Raw genomic sequence first — 18,885 nt, 5'->3', positions numbered from 1 at the left:
TTCCAGAAACTCCAGTCTCACCGGGGAACCCAGGACCTATCATCTTCTCCAAGTCACTATGGCTAGAACTGTCAGTTCTTCTTAGATCCCATCCTTGATTTCTCCCTATTCTCCACATACAATTATGAATTCTTCTCCCTGTGAGTGGTCAATGGCCCCTCAGAATGCCCTCTTACTTCCTCAGCTCCTATCTTAATGAGGCCTTCATTATCCCTCACTGACAGCACATTCGCTTCCTAGCTGAAGGTCCTATTTCCAGCTTCATCTCCTAATCCATCCTTCACACTATCCTCGGAATCATTTTCCAAAAATAGTGAAGTGAATATATCATTCTGCCCTTAAAAAACCTCTTTACTATCCAGAAAATAGAATGCCAACTCCATTCTATGGAATTTAATGCTTTGGTGAAGGGCTGCAGCTTCCCTTCCCACTCTCATCTTCCTCCGTTGACTTTCTATGAAGCCTGCACCTCGCTGCACTCTCCTGGCTCTCTTGGATGTGCCATGCACTTACACCCTTCCCTGTCTTCTTCCCATGCTACTTCTCCCTCTCCCTGAATCAAAATTACTCATTTTTCAAGGTCAGTAACATTTCTTCCATAAGACCTTTCCCAGCTTTGCCTGCCAAAATACATTGCTCCCTTCTCTGGTTTGATTGTGACTCAGTCCTTTTGTTCAAAATAATAAATAAATATTGAAGGCCTTTGTATTTGCCTGACCTTTATTAGCCTCAGGGAACAAAGCTACACATTGCTAGTACATTTCTGCAATTTTTATTTTGTTCTGTATTGTTTAGATGTCTCCACTCGATTATTAACTCACAATAATGGCTATGCACGGATTCTCTCTAGCCCCAAACATAGAGTGAGGCATTCAATACAAGTTTATAAATTCCCTTTATGGGGAGCCATTGTAACATTATACAAATGTTTGAAGTACAATGTCTTTTGAAATAAAAAAAATAAATTGTTCTTTGAAATAAGGCTGAATTATATATGGCACAAGCCATGTGTCCTCAGTTGTAATGGTTCTTTCACCAGCTCCATAAATATTTCAGTTAGCTCCTACTTAACTGTTAATTTCTCTGCCTATTAGTGACCTCAGGTGCTACCCATGTTACAAATGTTCTAAAGAAGTGGCACAGCTTTGTACAACGTTAGTGAAGATTATGTGCTCAGATGTCCAGGGCAGAATTTTCTCCTAGAGCAAAAACTAATGCTTCAGAATAGTTAAGGGCCAAGAAAGGGGCTACATCCTTGTAGTTTTCAGCCCTTGAACTAAAACTCTTATTTATAAGGTAAATTTCTCAGCCTTTTCTAAAATAAAATGCATCTTATTTAATTAAAATCAGAAGAGTAAACGTGAACACACAAATGATAAGGGTTATCCCTCCCCTCCTCCCTACACCTCTCCACTTCAGGCTACCTGATATATTAAACCATCTTGATTTAATATGCTGTTTTGCTATGGCAGCAGCTATCAACACCTAGGCTATGACCTCGACCTCTTAGCTTAAAGGTTTCCTCAGAATGTTGAAAAAAAAATAAAAACAAAGAAAGGAAAAAACAAATATATATTTGATTTAAAATGAGCTAGTAGCATCAGAGTTTATTTTTAATTATGGAAAAGATAAATAAGAGAAATGGGAAAGAGAGATATCCCTCTGGGCTTACTTGTAAATAGAAATGAGTAAGTGAATTTTTTGACAAAACATAAATTTACCTAAAATATAACCATTGAATGGTTACGAAGTACAGGGATTTTTTTTTTTTTGTCCAAGAGCCTAAGAAAACACAATTTCTGACTTACAAGGCTTGTTGAAAGGCGGCTTATCCCATAATCAACAGCTTTCAAGGAACTCATAGACCCCGACCCTCTGCAGCTGGAGGGTCTCTCTCTCTGGCTGTTATTACTCCAAATAACATGGTAAAATGCAAGTATTCATTCAAGTTAGGTTTGTTGCTACCTACATTTTTGCATGAGGGGTTAGAAACCAATTCAAAATTGAATTCTGTTTGAGAGTCAAAGCTAATAGAGGTGAATGAAGAAAATATAAACCAGTTTTGATGATCACTTACATTAAGGTTTTGTGCTCTGATTACATCCCTGCTTGCTGCCCAGCTTAACAAGGAATTGAGCAGTCATGGGAATTTTTGGCATCAGGCATCATAGAGTCGGATCAAGACATAAAATGTCAGGTTGAATCTGTAAGCCTTTTAAGAGTCTGCAATCATTGAACCTGAAAAATAGGATGACTGTATCCTGAATCTTTCTCTTTTTATTTTTGTTTATATGATGTATTTTAAGATATAGGGTCTAGTTTTATTCCCCAGGCTGAAGTGCAGTGGTATAATCATAGCTCACTCTAACCTTGAACTCCTGGGCTCAAGCGATCCTTCCGTCTCAGCCTCCTGAGTAGCTGGGATTACAGGTGCATGCCACTGTGCCTGGCTAATTTTATTTTTATTTTATTTTTTGTAAAGACTGGGTCTCGCTATGTTGCTCAGGCTGGTCTCAAACTCCTGGGCTCAAGCAATCCTCCCAATGTGGCTTCCCAAAGCACTGGAATTATAGGCATGAGCCACTATGCCCAGTCCGAATCTTTATATTTTAATAAATGGGATTCTATTATAAAATAATCACTTTGTCTTGGCTATTTATGACTACTTGGGTATTCACAAGAGGCAAAAGGATTATTCATTTATTAAGCCATTAACAGATATTTATTGAGCACCTAGTAAATACCAGACACTATTCTGGGGATATTAGTGAACAACAGAAAAGGCGATAAAAGCTCCAATGGGTTTACATCTGGTAGTAGAGGAAGGAGAAAGATAATCAGTAATAAACACTGTCATGCATTTTATACAGATGTTTTGGTCAACGATGGACCGCATATACGATGGTGGTCCCATAAGATTATGATAGAGTTGAAAAATTTCTACTGCCTCGTGATGTCATAGTGCGACGCGTTACCCATGCGCTTGTGGTGATGCTGGTGCAAACAAACCTCCTGTGCTGCCAGGATTATTAAGTACATAATACTTGATAATAAATGGCTGTTACTGGTATATGGATGTACTATACTATTTATTGTTATTTTTTGAGTATACTCCTTCCACTTATAAAAAACAAGTTAATTAACTGTAAAACAGCCTTGTGCAGGTCCTTCAGGAAGTATTTCAGAAGAAGGCACTGTCACCTGAGGAGGTGACAGCTCCATGTGTGTTATTTCCCCTGGAGGCCTTCCAGTGGGATAAAAGGTGGAGGCGAAAGACAGTGATGTTGCTGGTCCCGACCCTGTGTAGGTCTAGGCCAATGTTTGTGTTTGTGTCTCAGTTTTTAACTAAAAAGTTTAAGAAGTGAAAAGAAAAAATTTTAATAGAATAAAAGCTTGTAGAATAGAGTATAAAGAAAGGATTTACTTTAAATACTATAAAGAAAGAGTATAAAGTATTTTTGTACAGCTGTACAATGTTTTTGGGTTAAATGTTATAACAAAAGAGTCAATACTTTTTTAAAAGTTTAGAAGTTTACAAAGTAAAAGAGTTATAAGGCTAATTTTATAAATTTAGGGTAGCCTAATTGTACAGTGTTTACAAAGTCTACAGTAGTGTCCAGTCATGTCCTAGGCCTTCACATCCACTCACTGACTCACCCAGAGCAACTATGAGCCCTGCGAACTCCATTCATGGTAAATGCCTTATACAGGTGTACCATTAAAAAAAATCTTTCATACCATATTTTTACCGTAGTTTTTTATGTTTACATATGTTTAGATTCGGAGATATGATTATGTTACATTTGTCTATGGTATTCAATACAGTAATATGCCATACATATTTGCAGCCTGGGAGCACTAGGTTACACCACACAACCTAGGTGTGTGGTAGGCTGTGCCATCTAGGTTTGTCTAAGTGCATTCTGTGTTGTGCACACAATGATAAAATTGTCTAACACCAATTAAGCAACACATGACTGTGTACTAATTAAATAAGGAAAGTATTTAGTATTTGAGAAGATGACAAATGCAATTTTAAAAAGTAGTGCAAATAAAGGGGTTAAGGAATTCCAGGGCAAAGGGTTTCGTGATTTTATATAAGGTGGTCAGGGGAGGCTTCCTTGAGAAAGTGACTGAGCAAATAGAGGAAGTTGGTGAGGGAGGTCACGACACAGCTATCTAGGGGAAGAGGGCTCCCAGGGAGCCAGGGAGGAGTAGAAGGAGAGGGAAGAATGGCAGCTGTTAGTCTAGGGCTGGGGGAATCTTGGCAATGAGGCTCTTGAAGACCACCATGGAGATTCTGGCTTTACTCTGCGCCAGTGCAGCTTATTGCTGTTACTTATTAGGAGTTCTGAGGCGTGGACATTTAGTAACTGTTGGTGTTGAGAAGAGGCATGGGTGAAAAAATATCAGAAAATACCTGGTTATGATATGTGCTGCCATTTGTCATTCCTCTTTGGAAACTCATTTTGATTCCCCATGTGCCGTGTTTAAAAAATAATGAAATTAAGATGGGCTTCAATAGGTTACAAAGTGGAAAGGCGTTTTGGTTGGGCAAAACACACTGAGGTTGGTCCATCCGCCCTCTGTCTCTGTTGCCTGCATCGGGACAGGCAGCTAGGCTGGCATCCATGGCTCTGCATCTCTTCTGTGCTGGCTGCTGTTTCAAGCTGCAGCTCCAAGGTCCATGGGCAGTTAGCGGCTGTCCTTTAGACAAATGTTAAGTTGGAAGGAAATACCACCTTCATTCTGTTTAGAAATGAAATTCTCCCCAGTCTTTGAGGAAAAAATTTTTTTGACATAATTAATGTGAGTGATTCATACTCTAAGATTCTTTTTCTAAAACAATAAAAAGTACATTTACTGCTATAGACTGCTGCCACTAAAATGAAATCTCGTTCAGAGGGCAAAGGGATAGAGTTTTTTTTCTTATACTGTTACGCTTATTTATACTATTATTCACATATTTTTAGAAACTCCTTAGTAAAAAAATAAGTATAATTGTATAAGAAAGGTAATCATTGATACGTGACCTTCAAGGTTGAAGACAACTAAGTGACTGAAAACCTCAGGCTTTAGATGAGAAAACGATCTCACTGGATGTGCACTAGGACTCACAGAAAAGAACACATTAATAAACTTTTTAAAAGAACCTACACATTGTAGATGAATAAACAGGAAACAATTACTCTTGTTGTTTACCCATCAAGTAGTGGAAAAAGAAACTTGGTTAAATTGAAGAGGAAAAGATCAAAGGAACTGAGAACCATAAATTTGCTCTGTTTGTAAAATAATGCGAGTAACGTAAGTTGCATTATAGCAGAGCTAGATACGGCATACATTTTATGTAACGCCCCGTGGTGCATCCGTCCACCCAGACAATCAACAAGTATTTTCTAAGTACCTGCTATGTGTCATTCACTGCTGTGGGCCCTAGAGAAAATGCGTCCTTAGGGAAAAAGTAGACAACCTACAAACTCTGGGTGCAGGATTAGTTGTTAGAAACCCAACATTCAGTAAACGGTTCACAAAGTAGGCTTCTGTTAAAAACTTACTTTCAAAATTGATTGCTTCTTTACAGAGCGCATTCTACCCTGATTATGGCCCTTAGCTAATCAAAATAGTTTTAAATTCTAAATGCTACTGACATTTAAAATTAAGGCAGACCTTAAAGATATAAAAGTTAGCCTTTTTTGATTACAATTAACATTATAATAAAAAGCATATAACTCAATAATTTGCTACTGCTACTGAGGCCATCCTAATATTTTATACGATGTGTCAATATTGTGAGTACATAGCCTTATTCAATTAAATTTTGAGTTGGTTACAGAAATTGAGTGTTTGTGATCTCCAACCATAGTGATCATGTTTCCAGAACCCTCAAATCAGGTCAGCTTGCCTGAGACAGTATAACACGATGTAGGAATTGTGTTTATGTAAGAAAAATCTAACCCTTACATTTACTCAGAATGTACAATCAACATTAATTGGAGAAATCATGACAAAGGCACTCCAGGTTGAATAGTGAATATTCATACAGCTCAAGATTTCTTTTTACCAGAGTAAGTGGGCATGAAAGGTGTGGATTTTAAATGTCAGGAAATGGAAGCTACAGAAAAATTCCTAGGAAAAAAAATTAGTAATGAAGGAATGAAAAAACAGTATCAGATACAAAACTAATTCTTCTGCATACAGTACATGATTTATTACAATGTTGAGAAGAAAAAAGAAAGTTTCCACCTGTTTTCCCATCTATCCTCTATAAGTCCTGGAAAAAACAAAAGGTGCATCTCATATGCTAACTCTAGCTGATTTTGGTCCAGCTGCCTGCACGTCTGTCTAGAGGGGCTGGCTTCTCAGCCTGTATCTGGGATTTAGTGGCAATATCTGTTGAAGATTTGGGGATGGGGTGGCAGTTTATATGCCCCATGTTTGATACCCCTGGTCTAGACCAATCAAAATCACGTTTACCCTACGAAGCTTTCCTTGATGAGTAGAACGCAAGCTGAACTTCTGCCTTCTAATTCCCTGCATAAGAGTTCTGGGCTGAGTGCCTAGCACCAGAATGCATGCAATCTTTAGCTTCTCCTTGCACTGTGCACTGTTTCTACCAGGAGAGAATGCTGGTGTGTAGGAGACTGGAGCTCACCTCCTCCACTGATGACTCTTTGTTTTCACTGAACTCAATGGGGTTCTGAACCTTCTGCCAAAGTGAGGACAGGAAAGGGGGTGGTGTTACCAAGCAGCAGCAAATTCATGGATTTTGCTCTTTGGCAGGCTAATTTGGGGGTGGAAGGGTGGGTGGGCCACATGGAACAGGCAAACAACACCAGACTGTCTCCAGTTCAAAGCTATTTCCCCCTCCTCATATTTTTTTGGTTAAATAGTTATGCGTTGCAAATCTCCAGGATGAAGATTAAACTAATTGTTCCTTCATGGCTCAATGTCAGATTCTTTATTTCACTGTATCACTTACTTTCCAGAGGAAGGGAGAAGGCACTAGCCTACATGCCAGGGCAGGTCGGCTCCTGCTCTCACATCATTTCTCTCAACCCTTGTGACTTTGCTCAAGTCCTCCCTCACTATTTTTATTTTCCTTCTGCTTCCTACAAGTCTCTGAACTTAAGGAAAAGGAAAGCAAAGCTGAGAATGTGATTGATATTTAATGGCGCCTCTTCTGGGAGACAGCACTGAACTTGGTATTCTACAATATTTTCTCCTGTCATAAGAAGGTAGACACATTTTACAGACATGGCATCTGAAGCTCAGAGTTAAGGAACTTGCCTATAGTTACATAGATAATAAGATACATACTCAAAAGCCTGTGTTCATTCTATTTATCCTTGTCTCTTGAACTTTCTGTGCTGTTTTCTCTGTAAAATGGGCTATCAACTACCTCCCAGATGGCTTAATAGTGCTGCTGCTCATTTCATCCTTTTGATCATGACTGGGCATTTATAAAACACATAGCATTATTATAATGTGCCATTGACATAAAAAGTGCTTGCCGATTGATTAATTGATTAGGGGAACTGAAATAAATGAGTCATATAAAAACAACATCATTCCTTAACATTGAAAACAAAAGTGCATACAATCTGGATATATAATCAGATAATTTCAATAAATGAGAAATCACGTGTCACACAGCAGCGTTTAAGCCTGACCTGCCAAGGTATCAACTCAACCTCGCTCTCCTGTCACATGGTACAATATGTGAAGTGCTGTACTGTAGAAGAGAGTCTGTGTGGATGGACTCACTGGGAAGAAAGTCTATGAGGTGGGCCCTTTGTGCTGGGATCTATATCCTTCCAAAGGTTTTTTTCATGTGAGCATTCAGAAATTGTATGTAAAATAGTTTGAATGAGCTAGAGAACTTTTTTTCTAGAAAGAGAGCCAATAGCTTTCATCAAAACTAGTATAATATAGTGGTTAAGAGTTCTCAATTAGAAACTGAACTTTCTGGGTTTAAATCCCAGCAACTTCACTTACTAGCTGTGATGCCTCGAGTGAGTTAATAAATCCCTGAATGTCTCAATTTTCTCATCTGTAAAGTGGGGATAATAATAGTACTGATCTCACAGGGTTGCTGGGAGGATGAATGAATTCTTGTATGTGAAGCATCTGACACAGAATTTGTGTTCAAAGCTGCCACTACCAAATTCATGACCATGACAAGTTCTCAAAGTCATCAATGATCTTAAAGATGACTTTGGTATTCTATTGTTATTCTGATTAATAATAGCTATTATTTACTAAGCACTTCTTTTAGACCTTACATAAATTTCCTTAGAAAGTACTAAGCACCTTATATGCATTATTTCCTTAATTCTTACAAATATCCTATGAAGTGGGCAGTATTATTAATCTTATTTTACACTCGATTAAGCCTTGACTGAGGCTTAAAGAGTTAAGTAATTTGCTCGGGGCTACATGGATAATAAATGCAAAGCCAGAATGACTTACTCCAGAGCACAATTTCTTAATCAGTAAGGAACAAAATCCTTGTAGTTAAAAGACACCTTCTCAAGGTAAGCCAGAAGGGATTATTGGCTCACCAAAAACCAAAAATAAAGGAATCCATGGCAGCATAAAAGATCACATCAAGGATTAAACCATGGCATTTGTCTTCTCGCCTCCACAAAAGCCATGGGAGCCACAGGTTTTAAGGTACCTGGCGAGCACAGCACATATGCAGATGTGTCAGACAGTGCTCCGGGTGGGATCTGGAAGGAATGGAGATGTCCATATCTGAGATCCTAGGAAGGGTGAGCAAGCCAGGAGACCTGGAAATGGAGGCCAGAGGAATGTGGACGGCAGAAGACCACATCTTCAATCAGGAAACTGAAGTGAAGACAGGCAAGGGCTTGAACCACAAGAAACATTTCAGCTTCTGGTTGCTGCTAGATGTTGTTTTCTCAGACTGTTCAATATTTCTGGTATTAGCTCTCAGTGCCTGCTGCATGGAAGGTACTCAACATATATTTGGTGAAATGATTTGAAGGGGGAGTTAGAAACAAAGTCAATTATCCATGATGCACAATGAAGTGTGCCATTGTGAATGTTAGCCTTCAATAGGTCTCCCAAAGAGTACCATATGTATGCAGGGGATGTTGGTGGTACTCAAAACAATTTAGGGATGCTTCCTTCTGGAATTATCTGCAAAACCAGTTCATAGGCATCACAAAAATTAACACACTTTCCCAGCTTGATGCTTAGAGTAATTAATGGGTAATTAATTACTGGTCTTGGTTCTAAATTACTTTTGGAAATTTGAGTTATTTATTACTTTTTTTTTTTTTTTTTGTGAGATGGAGTCTCGCTCTGTCACCCAGGCTGGAGTGCAGTGGCCGGATCTCAGCTCACTGCAAGCTCTGCCTCCCAGGTTGATGCCATTCTCCTGCCTCAGCCTCCCGAGTAGCTGGGACTACAGGCGTCCGCCACCTCGCCTGGCTAGTTTTTTGTATTTTTTTTTTTTTCACTATTAATGATATTCTTTAAAATGTGCTCTAGCATCTATAGCAATGAGACAATCTTTACATGTAGCTTCTATTATGAGTACTTGACATACATTAAATCATTCAACCCTCAAAATAGCCCAATGAAGTAGGTATGGGAGTCACTCCATTAATAGACGAAGAAATCAAGGCACTGGGTTTGCAACATACCAAACATCATCAACTAAAAGGAGGTAGAACCCACTTGTTTGAGTAATTGGGACATCATTGGAATAAGCCTCATTTCTATTTCCCTCAAATTATCTTAAAGGGAATTGTATCCAATTCAATTCAATTGTATGTTGAATTCTGACTTGTGTGTGTGTGTGTGTGTCTCTGTATGTGTGTGTGAAGGCATATTTCCTTATAATTCATTCCTGCACTGATTATTTTATTTAGCCTTCTTCAAAAAATTACTTTACTCTTTAAGAACAAAGCCATTTCTTGTATGATATAATGGAGGTTTGCTTCTACCCTAAATGTAGGGAGTGCGGTGTAAAGCAAGCAAACTACTGTTCGTGTTGCACCTATCTCTATCTCCTCCTTTAGGGAGAGTGGTCTTTACACTGCACTAGCAGAAAGAGATGACCGTGGCAACAACCACCCTGTAAGGTAGCTGTTTGTTCCATTTCAGACAGAAAGAAACCGAGACTTTCACTGAGGTTTAAGTACCTTACCTAAGCAGTACTGCTAGCAAGAAGCTGAGGTCAGGGCTGTCACTTTTCCCACTGTACCTCAGTTCCTTCAGGGGGTATATACAAAGTTTCTATTTGTGTTTAAAGAAAAATCAACCACAATTGTCCAAAATGGAGAAAACTAACTTAAAAGTAGTTCCTCTAAAAGGCGGATCAGATTTGGCTCAGAATTAAAGTCTGATACAGGCAAGAGAACTCCAAGCTGCTTTAACTGAATTCTAACCTCGAGATGTAGATACATTCTAATCCAGGACACGAAAACACAGTATGCTCTTAGGTTAGGAGACTGAACATGGGGAAGCAGAGCATGACCCTTGAAAAAGGAGAAGTGTTTTTTAAAAAAGAATCCAGGTTAAGTAATGAAGAAACAAACAATTGCAGAGTACCAATTACACATCATGTACTGTTATTAGGATCTTCTGCACAAAAAGTCCTTAAGGATTCTTATCATCCTTCCTTTACAGTGGCAGAAATGGGGGATCAGAACAGTTATGGGGCTTGTCTAAGGTTACACAGGCAGAAAGTGGTCGACTTGGGCTGGGACCCAGGACAATCTGAATCCATGTGACATGTGCTTTCTGTTACTACACACCTGCTTGTGATTAATCCAAAATTCTAGAACAAAATATTTAAACAGATGGCCAGAAAGCACTTGGAAAAGAAGGTGATAACCCTAGGTGCCAGCGCAAAGAAACAGGGCAAACTGAACCTATCACTCTCCCTGATAGGGTTTCTGGCCTGGCAGATCCAGGCAAGGCCATAGACATCCCAGATCTCTCAAATGCAGTATTGTTTTGAAAAAAATGAATGAAAATATGTGCCCAGGATTAGGGCACAGTTAGGAGAATCATTGTGTGGTGAACAAAGGAGGCTGAAGGGTATTATTAGTGGATGGTTGTAAAACTGGAAGGTGGTGACATGCCACGGTTCTCTGTCCTTGACCTGGTCCCATTCATGTATTTGTTCACTCACTCACTCACTCACTCACTCACTCACTCACTTACAAGCATTAATTGAATGGCAATGATATACTAGGGCTTACGTCAAGAACAGGGAATTTGGGATGGACACCAAAATGTGCCATGCAGAATCTTCTTCAGAAGGGTTCCTTGCACCAGCTGCTGGAAGGGCTATCGGCAGCCTTCAATTGTCAGCACCTCAGGATCTGCCTCAACTGCAGAGTGCTACCTAACCCAAGGGCATGCCCCTTCCTAGTGTGGCCCACATCAGAGCACTGATTGATTGAGCAGTATCAAGGTTATTCATCTTAGCCAAACTCACACTAACTCTGAAGGCTCCTACTAGTTCCCGAGTTTCCCTGGGATCAGCTCAGGCTGTTGCTGGTTGTGTAAAAAAGCTCAACTTCTCCCTCTGCCTGCCCCACACCACAGGTATTAAGTCTAAGGTCACTCCTTAATAAACATCCTGCACACTAAACTTGGAGTTGGAGTCATTCTGCTTCTTGGAAAACTCATTGGTAAAAGAAGGGGCTTTACCCTTTGTTCATCCTTTAAAGAGTACAACTACAATCAAGGACAAAATTACATATTTGGTTTAATAAAAGGAAGATTTTTCTTTCAACAGTGGAACAATCTGCCTCAAAAAACAGTGAACTTGCATAAGCAGAGGGACACTGTACTGTTGTTGGAGCGTCTCTGTTCACCCTGCTGTTAGCTAACAAGCAGCACAGTATCACTAGTATTTATAAATTAGTGATTAGAAAATTATTTTAGAACATTCTGGATTCAATAGGCACTGGAAATAATTTTAAACATATATAGGAAGAAATCCCATTTCCTAATGAACTCCCTGAAATAATTTGAGATTACTTAATTCTAACCTTAAGATGCAGATACAATATAATTCAGGACATAGTGGCAGAAACTAACTGTCAAAGTCCACCAATGGCCACTTGTTCTTTTGTCTTTTAGTAATAAAACCCTGAATGTTAGCTGGCTACATGTTTATCTAGCAAAACACTACATTTTCCAGACTCCCTTGCAGCGAATGTGTCCATGTGATTAAACTGTGGTAGTGGGATCTGGGTGGTAGTGATGCGTGCAACTTCTGAGTTAAACTCTTAAAGAAAACCTCTTTCTTTTTATTTCTTCTTTCCTCCATCCCAAGGCTGGTACATGGAAGTACTTGTGGTGGTAAGGCAGCAGTGCCACTCTAGGAAAGGGGAAGCAATAATGCAGAAAATTCCTGGGTTTTTGAGTGACCACTGGAGTAAGACTCTTTTACCTCTGGACTGCCTATCAGCTTTGACTTTTATGTGGGAGAAAAAGAAACCACCTATTTAGTTTAAGCCATTATTATTTTGGTCTCTGTTAAAAACAGCTTAGCAAATATTCTAACTTACACAGATGCCAAATCAACATCTCAAACCTGGGTCATGTTCATTCTTTGCCCTGTAAGCATGGTATCTTATCAGCAGACTGGAACATGATAAGAATAAGAACTATTACCTTTACCTGTGAGTTAACTCCTGTATTATCCCTCTGCCTTCTATATATCAAGGGCTAAGGTAAAATCTGGACTACAATTATGTTTATTTGTCTAACTATACAGTAGGATTGTTGCCAGCAATGAAAATCTTGATTTGTCTTGCTGCTGAGACTTTGTCTTGAGAAGTAATTTTCAGATAAGTTTATATTGTATATACACATAATTACATGATTCATTCATTTCTCCCATTTAATTCATTAATTTGACTGTCCAATATATATAGCAAAACTATTCAAGTAAAAAAAAGACCAATTCATGATAAAAGAGATCAAATTAGTTATAGTTCATGGATACATATTAACAAATAAATGAAAAGAATAAGTGAGGCACAACTTTATCTTAAAAACTTCAAAAGAAACATAAATCAGAAGTCCAACGTAAATCATTGTTATGAATAATTTATTATTTGACATTTCCTTATTTCTATTAATGTAATGATTGATGCTTTTGTAGTATAAAAACCATAGCTTAAATAAAACATTCTAATATATCATTAACTGGTGTAGACCCTATTTCTTTTTTAGTACCTGAAGAAAATATAGATGTATAATTGTCTGCCCTTTGGGCTGGAAACATGTAAAGTCCAAAATCATTGTCATTTTTATCATGGCACCAGCTGGATTTCAGGTTATTTCTACTTATCTGGCTCTGGAGAGGAAGTGCTACATATGTCATTTATGAAATATATGTACATGATTGGGCACGGTGGCTCATGCCTGTAATCCTGGCACTTTGGGAGGCCAAGATGGATGAATCACCTGAGGTCAGGAGTTCGAGACCAGCCTGGCCAATGTGGTGAAACATAACATTGTCTCTACTGAAAATACAAAAAGTAGCCAGGCATGGTGGTGAATGCCTGTAATCCCATCTACTCGGGAGGCTGAGGCTGGAGAATCGCTTGAACCCGGGAGGTGGAGGTTGCAGTGAGCAGAGATTGTGCCATTGCTCTCCAGCCTGAGCAACAGAACAAGACTCTGTCTAAAGAAGAAGAAGAACAACAACAACAACAATAACAACACTATCTATATCTGTATCTATCCGTATCTACCCATGGGTTATCAAGGAGAGGGCAAGGATTCTAAAGCCAAGAATATGTTTTCAGTTACAACCACTCTTTAAACTTATGTGCATCCAGAAACATGCTCACCCTTTCCTAAAGTAATGATAACAGCTCACTCTTCCACACCAAGTATGAAAAATTATAAATATTTAGGAATCACAGGAATAGGAGATCCAGGTTCTCACATCATAGAGAACAAAGTGGAGGTGTGGGTGCTGGGAATGGGAGCTGAGGGTCCCTTGGTCTGTGGTGTTGTTGATTTGCAGAAACAGAGTAACTCCGAGGTCACTCTCTCTGGGTGTCTCCATCTAGTTTTCACTCTGCTTCCCTTAACACTTTTTCATCAGAATCTTAACCACACCATGTCAATATATTTCCTTAAAAACAGATGTTGCAAAGAGCTCAGAGTAAACCACCACTTTTTGCTGCATCCTCAGCAATGTATCTGGCTGGAGGAATAGCTACCAGGTAACTCAGCCATGCATATTCTATTCAACAGAGGGAATCTCTTCTTTCCTGGATTTAGCTACATTCCGGCAAACATCCACTATGTTTCTGGGACTCTGCCAGTACATTTGCTTTCACATAAATTTATTCACTTAATCCTCTGAACTTGCCTTCTTTTACTTACCCCAGGTAGCTTCCAAAGGGCCAGTTTATTATACAGAGAATAAACTCAGAGAAGTGAATAAAATAAACTGCACAGACATGGCTATAAACTGGTTTTAGACACTTAAGGAGATTTTTAGTAAAAAATATTATTCAGTAAGTGAAAAATAATTTGAAAGATGCCACTGAAAAGTGAAAGAGTGTGCATTTAAAATACCACCATTACTAGAACTCACAGGCCAATATGTAACTATAAAATCTGCACCTTCCATTGCAGAAGGAAAAGAAAACTAATACATTTCATGCTTCCCTTTTCAAGAAGACATCTTAAAGTAGCAGGGGAGTATATGATTAAAAATTGCTTTAAATATTGTTTATTGTGGTTAGTTACTCTTAGCAATCATTTTGGTTGTCACCAACAGCAGCGATCAAGTCCGTTATAAGCATTAAACACTAAAGAAAGCATCATGATAGACATTTTTCATCCCGGTGAGGCAAAAGTTTATTCTCAAAGACGGATGATTACAACTCATTTAGAAAGGTTAGTTGAGATGTTTCCTGAAGCATCTTGAAAATGGTTCAGCGTTTATTAACTGCCCTGTTCAAGGGGAATGCTGTACAGAGATCTCATCTCTCTAAAGAAGATGCCAAGAACATATTAGCTGCCAGTTTGAGAGCCTTCATCTGTTCCTCACAACCATTTTTAGAAAACAATGGTGGCATTTATCAAACAGAGAAAAAACTGTAAATGTTGGAACCCAGAATTCAGCAATTAAAGACATTTAGTAGCTGGGAATTGGGGAATGGAAGTGCAAATTGTGCAAAAATACCTCTTTTTTAACCCTAAGTCTTAGTTTGTCTACAGGAAAATACCTATTTGAATAATATAAATAGAACAATTACTCATATCTGAGGTACCTTAAAGATAAGATTATTTAAGTCAACTTGATAATACAATAGAATGAAGGATATAAGTCTTAAATTCCACTTAGACTATGATTTTGATTAATTTTTGGTTTTAGAGCATAGCAATACAAAAAATAACCAGTTTCCTTCCATGTATTTTCACGTGATGTATCATAGAAAAGGAAACTAAGATGGGTTTTTAAAAATCACTGTTAGCAAATCTGTGAACTTCATGTTGTTTCTAGTTGCTAAGTCTGCATTAGAGATAAGTCTGGATAATCTTTATTATTTTTTCTTTTTAAAATGCTTGCAGGAAAATAAGTCAAAAGAAAATGTGGTTCCATGTGTTTTTCACCATTTTGAAAAGCACAAGGACTGCAATATAAAATAGGTACAACTTTCTCAAGCTAGAATGAGCTTGTTAAGGTCTATAGAATTCATTACATGGTGACCATATGCAGGCTTCAATTTAAGGAGTTTCTGATTGACTTAATGCATACAGGCAGAACATAGCTCTGTTCAGTCTCACTAAAGTTCAACACACACACACACAACACTCACCACTGGTGATGGAGAAAGTGCGATGTTGCCTATTGATGCCTTCAATTCATCTACAGTTGCAGCATTCTTAAGAATGTCTTTAGATTGCAATGGTTTAATCTTGATATTAAATTTCTTATGTGATTCTTCTTCTTCTTCCGATTCACTCGAAGAATAGAAGTGCTTTCCTTTGGTAGGTAGAACACAGTTAAAGATACATAACTCTTTCTTCTACTGGGAGGCAACCACTCTAAGACAAGAGTGTTTGCATATAGAGACAGCAAAAGTATCCTTAGATGGCAGAAAATCAAAGCAAAACATACAGAAGTAAAGGAGGAAAGGGTTAGAACTTATTCACCTTTCCTCAGAACATGATCAAGGATGGTGAATTTCACGCAGCAATGGTTCTAATATTCCACATTTTTGCAGCGGTCGGCCATTTGTTGTGTCATACTCTGCATACACAGACAAGCACATGTGAGCTGACTCATCTACAGAGAGAGGAAGGCTGCTTTACAGATGATCCACGAGGAGTTTTAAATGCATCAGTGTGACATGCTTTGCCCAGGAATGAATTGTAGGGAGAGGACAGTAAGAGCTATTTTCTAGTCACTATAAATGACAGTCACATCAGGGATTAGCAGACAGCCCAGTACCCACCATTTCCACAGTTGTTTTTTCAGCACATTTTTCTCTTTCTCCTCTCTCTTTTCTATGAATAGATTAAGGCAAAATGCCTGCTTGCTAGAGCTCAGGCTGTTCTCAGTGCTGTTTATTCATCTCTAATATTAGGGATAACAGGACTTGTGAAGATTAGGTTATTTCATTACTTTTGTAAAATCTGAATTTATCTTACTGTTTCTTGAGAGTGAATGAAAATTAGAATAAAAAAATAAAGAAAGGATATAGCCGGGTTCCTCGGGTCTGATGCTGTAGCCTTCTTCATCCAGCTCAGGTGAGTTCTATAAAACACAAGTGCATATGAAGTGATTATTATCCTAACAGTGATCAAGAAATTATTTTTTTTCTAGAGTCTTCTATTTAAGCATATAGAAAAGTCTTTTCTTTTAGGAGATGAAGCTTCTAACTTTTGGAAGTGAATTTTGAGCAATATGTTTAGATGTTTACTCAAGGATACTTGGAGGGTCCTCCTACTGGGAAAATAAACGAGGAGGAATCAACTGTCAGTGAAAGAAAGCATTCAAACAGAATTTAACATTCATTTCCTGTAAGCCAAGGACTGTGCTAAGCAACATGGGTGATAAGAAATGCAGATTACTTGTCCTCAGGGAAATTGAAATGTGTTTTGGTAGGAAAAAATTAAAAAGAAAATATAAAACACAAAACACCTGTGTTAGACAGGGTTTAAAGAAGAGGAAATTAGTGAGGTTTAAAAGAATCAGAGAGGTCTTTATGGGTCTTTCAGGACAGACAGGAGAGGGCAGAGTGGGAGCTCCTTCTAGATGGTAAGAAAGAGCCTGTTCAGAGACACCAAGATGGGAGCAGACACTGGGTGACTCAGATGGGGAAACAGAGGGGAAACAGCAACGGTGACATGGCTAGAGAAGAAGCTGCACAGCGGGAGATGGGGAGATGAGACTATGGAGGCCAAGAGGCCAGGGGAAGAGTTTGGACTTGAGGTAGCTACTGCAGCTTCTCTGCTAGGGTGGGGCATACTGAAAGCAGGATCTTAAGGAGTTCTGAAAGTATGTTCCAGGATAGCCTTGGGGCAGAAGAACTGGAGAAAGAAAAACTAATTCAAAACATGTGCATCCATTCAGGCAAGATGTGCTAAGGACATGGATCGAGTTATCGGTGGGATGGGATAACTCAAGGATATTTGAAAGGATGGATTGTTGGTTCTTGGTAACAGATCAGTCATAGGAGAAAAAGCAGAGGGAAGGTTAAAGAGGAATCCAAGATTTCTACCCTCAAATTGTGGGAGAGTGCTGGTACTCCAAGTTGAACTAATTCTAACAGCGGACAACTAACATTTTTTGGAAAGAAGCAGAAAACATAAAAAGGCAGTTTGTACTGTTGGGATTAGAATGATAGTATTTGGATTCTTACTACATGATAAGCATTGTGACCCATACTTTACCTCACTGAACCACACAACAAACATATGTGAAAAGAATTATCCCATTTATCAAGGGGGGAAATAAGAGAAATCAGACACCATTTCTCAAGGAAACACACCCAGCAAATGTCAGATCTAGGTTTTGACCCCAGCTGTTTCAGACTATACCCTATGTCCTAGAGGGGAGGAAGATGAAGCATTTGTAGGTGGCCCTGTTGAAGTTGAGGTTGTAGGTCTGTCCGTGAGAGAAGGCAGAGTTGGAGAGTTAGTTTGGGAGTTAATAAAGCAGTAAAAGTGCCATAACCATGGAGAGAGAAGAGGGTCTACATACCAAGGAAAAAATTCCATTAAATAAATTCATTTTTATTGTCTATAGTTAAGATATACAACATGTTTTGATATGCATATACATAGTAAAATGACTACTACAGTTAAATTTACATTTCTATTACCTTCTATAGTTGCCCTTTTTATGTGTGTGTGTATGATAAGAGCACCTAAACCATTAGCAAATGTTTAGTACTTTAGATATCTAGACTTCATCTCACCTTACTGCAAATTTGTACTCTTTGAGCTACTTCTTCCATTTCCTCTCTCTTTTTGTCCCTGCTGACTACTTTTCTACTGTTTCTATGTATTTAACTTCTTTTTCTTTTCTTTCTTTCTTTCTTTTTCTTTTTTTTTTGAGACAAAGTCTCTCTGTTTCGCTCAGGCTGGAGTCCAGTGGTGCGATCTCAGCTCACTGCAACGTCCGCCTCCCGGGTTCAAGCGATTCTCCTGCATCAGCCTCCCATATTTGACTTCTTTTTAGATTCTGCATATAAGCAAGATCATACAGTTTTTTTCTTTCTGTGTCTGAAACTCATCATTTTTTTGAGCATTTATTGTGGTCTTCCTCTTTTCCTCCTTCTTCAGTTCTCAGAGGTGCTTTTTTTTTTTTTTTTTTTTTAAATACAAGTGTATTGAGGTCACTTACCTGCTAAAAAC

The 18,885-nt window shown here is 38.5% G+C and overlaps 1 protein-coding gene across 26 annotated transcripts in view; it reads right to left on the bottom strand.

Annotated features, from left to right (window-relative positions):
* The window catches only part of SGIP1 (SH3GL interacting endocytic adaptor 1), a 215,062-nt gene that overhangs the window by 91,030 nt on the left and 105,147 nt on the right, over window positions 1-18,885 (bottom strand). For 24 of the 26 annotated variants that reach the window (XR_002523955.2, XR_002523954.2, XR_002523953.2 and 21 more), the window contains 2 exons: window positions 16,726-16,780; window positions 15,840-16,015 (listed from right to left, as the gene is read on the bottom strand). Coding sequence is in view for 23 of the 26 variants with exons in the window: in XM_021942573.2 (XP_021798265.1) it covers window positions 15,840-16,015; window positions 16,726-16,780 (231 nt within the window). In the remaining 3 variants the exon portion in view is untranslated. Of the gene's footprint in view, window positions 1-4,420; window positions 4,755-15,839; window positions 16,016-16,725; window positions 16,781-18,446; window positions 18,559-18,885 lie in introns of those variants that run through there. The other 2 variants (XM_017962275.3, XM_031669637.1) reach the window with 2 other exon arrangements.

Source organism: Papio anubis, chromosome 1 (genome assembly GCF_008728515.1).
Source record: "Papio anubis isolate 15944 chromosome 1, Panubis1.0, whole genome shotgun sequence".
Classification (NCBI taxonomy): domain Eukaryota; kingdom Metazoa; phylum Chordata; class Mammalia; order Primates; family Cercopithecidae; genus Papio; species Papio anubis.
The sequence above is the reverse complement of the archived record's forward strand: the minus strand, read 5'-3'. Positions and strand labels throughout refer to the sequence as shown.